The 2,453-nt window shown below is 25.2% G+C and overlaps 1 protein-coding gene across 1 annotated transcript in view; it reads right to left on the bottom strand.

Moving 5' to 3' along the window:
* The window catches only part of LOC117176719, a 14,969-nt gene extending 12,850 nt beyond the window's left edge, over window positions 1-2,119 (bottom strand). The window contains exon 1 of the mRNA XM_033366981.1: window positions 1,902-2,119. Within this exon, the coding sequence (XP_033222872.1) occupies window positions 1,902-1,920 (19 nt within the window). The 5' untranslated portion in view covers window positions 1,921-2,119. The remainder of the gene's footprint in view (window positions 1-1,901) is intronic.
* Between the last annotated feature and the right edge of the window lie 334 nt (window positions 2,120-2,453).

The following is a 2,453-nucleotide window of genomic DNA, read 5'->3' as shown; positions in this document are numbered from 1 at the left end:
CTATTTCTGGTTAAAGTTTATTGTTTTTTGTTTGAAAAAAGCAACTACTTAGTTGAAAATACATCTTTGGGCATTGAAAATTAACTTTTTTGTTTGAAAATTGCTCCTTTGGTAGAAAATTAAATTTTCGCGTTGACAGTTTAATTGCTTTCTAAAAAATTCGTATTTTTTGCTTGAAAATATAACTGTTTTTGGTTGAAATTTAATCTTTTTTGTTGAAAATTCATCTTTGTTGGTAGAAAATTAAAGTAATAACTCAAAAATTAACCGATTTTATTAAAAATTTAACTACTTTCTGAAAATTCGTTCTTTTTTTGTTTGGTTGAAATAACAATGATTACATTTTTCATCAAGAATTCATCTTATTGCGGAAAATTCAACTGTTTTTTTTTTTTTTTCATTTGTCTTTTGGTCTTGAAAATTCAACTATTTAGTTGGAAATTTAATTATGCGGCTAAAAATGCAACGATTTCTGGTTAAATTTCAATGTTTTTTGTTTGAAAATTCAACTATTTTAATTGAAAATTTAATTATTTGGCTGAAAAATGAAATTATTTCTGGTTGAAGTTTAATTTTTTTTTGTTAGAAATTTAACTATTTAGTTGAAAATTTTTCTCTTTGGTAGAAAATTAAACTTTCCGTTTGACAATTTAACTATTTTGTCTAACATATAACTGTTTTTTGTTGAAATTTAATCTTTTTTTGTTGAAAATTCATTTTTCTTGGTAGAAAAATTAAATTATTTAGTAAAAAAATTCAACGATTTTGTTGAAAATTTAACTATTGGGTTGAAAGTTCAATTATTTGGATAAAAATGAAACTATTTCTGGTTAAAGTTTATTGTTTTTTGTTTGAAAATGCAACTATTTCGTTACAAATTTAATTATTTGGCTAAAAATGAAACTATTTGATTTAAAATGTAGTTACTGGTTGAAAATGTACCTATGTAGGTAGAAATTTAAAATATTTGTTTAAAATCTCAACTAGTTTCTGAAAATTTAATTAATTGTTTCAAAATTCAAGTATTTTGTCAAAAACAAGAGTGTTTTTTTTTTAATTCGAAAATTTGGGTAGAAATTTCGCCCTTTGGGATTTAATATTAATCTTTTTTTTTGTTGAAAATTCAACTTACTTTCAAATAAGACAATTATTTGGTTACAAATCTAGTTTAAGGTTGAAAATTCATCTTTGCAGGTAGAAAATTCAACGAATTATTTTTATGAAAATTGAAGTGTTTTGATAAAAAGTTGTCTTTTTTTGATCAAAACTTTAATTGTTTCGTTCAAAATTCGCCTGTTTGGAAAAAAAATTCAACTATTTTATTGAAAATCTTAAATATTTTGTTAAAAATACATATTTTGAGGTAAAAAGTTGAAAATTGATCTTTCGTTTGTTGTTAAAAATTTAACTATCTTCCAAAAATTCAATTATTTGGTTGAAAATTCATTTTTGCAGGCAGAAAATTCAAATATTTGGTTAAAAATTAGACTATTTTGTTTAAAATTTAATTATTTCGATAAAAACTCTTTGGTGGAAAGCTAATCTTTTTTTGTTGAAAATTCAACTGCCTCCCAAAAATTCAACTATTTTGTTGAAAACTTAACTATTTTGTTTAAATGCCATTTTTTGTTGTTGTCGAAAATACAACAGTTTTCTGAAAATTCGTTCTCTCAGAGTAAAAATTCATCTTTTATGGTAGAGATGTAAAATTTTTGTTTCTTTTAGGTTAAAAATGTTACCCGATTAAAATACTGCTCTTTGGATATTATTGGTCAGGTAAAATGAAAAATTGATCACGGAAAAGTCAGGGAATTTTGAAAATTGAGTCTTTTGTTCAATTTGGGGACGGAATTTCAACATGCTGAATAATGAGCAAAATATTAAAATTTCTGATTACTCACCTCCAGAAATGTGAACCATTTTTTCTTGTTTATCAACTGACTCTAACTAAAAAATGGCCGTAATTACAATAGCTGAAATGGTTAATCGTAATTGAAAAACGTTGGTAAATTAGTAAAATATATGAGTTGATCGACTTTATACACTTTATAATTCTTCACCCTTGTTTTGACACATTACAGCTGACTTGACATGACGTGGTTGTAACAGTGGTAATTTCTAGAAACTGCGCATGAAAATATATTCCTGCCTTACCGATGGATCAATTACCGACCCTCGAAAACTTGAGAAAACTAGTATCTGCTATTAGAGTTCTTAAAATCCCGACCACAGTTTTTCAGTTGACTGAATGTTTTTTGAACCTAAGAACTTTTTTTGTAAATAAAATATCGAGCTGAAACTTTGGGAAATGTATTAGAGAACAATAAATTACGTTTAGTTACAGCATTTTTGTAGGAACTTCACTGAAAATTATTTCATCTTTTTTCTGAACCTCAACATATTTTGAACGTTCGAACTTTTTTTATACATAAAATATCGGTCTCAAACTTTGA

The sequence above is a fragment of the Belonocnema kinseyi genome, chromosome 7, assembly GCF_010883055.1.
Source record: "Belonocnema kinseyi isolate 2016_QV_RU_SX_M_011 chromosome 7, B_treatae_v1, whole genome shotgun sequence".
NCBI lineage: Eukaryota > Metazoa > Arthropoda > Insecta > Hymenoptera > Cynipidae > Belonocnema > Belonocnema kinseyi.
Note: the sequence above shows the minus strand (reverse complement) of the source record. Positions and strands in the feature narration are given on the sequence as shown.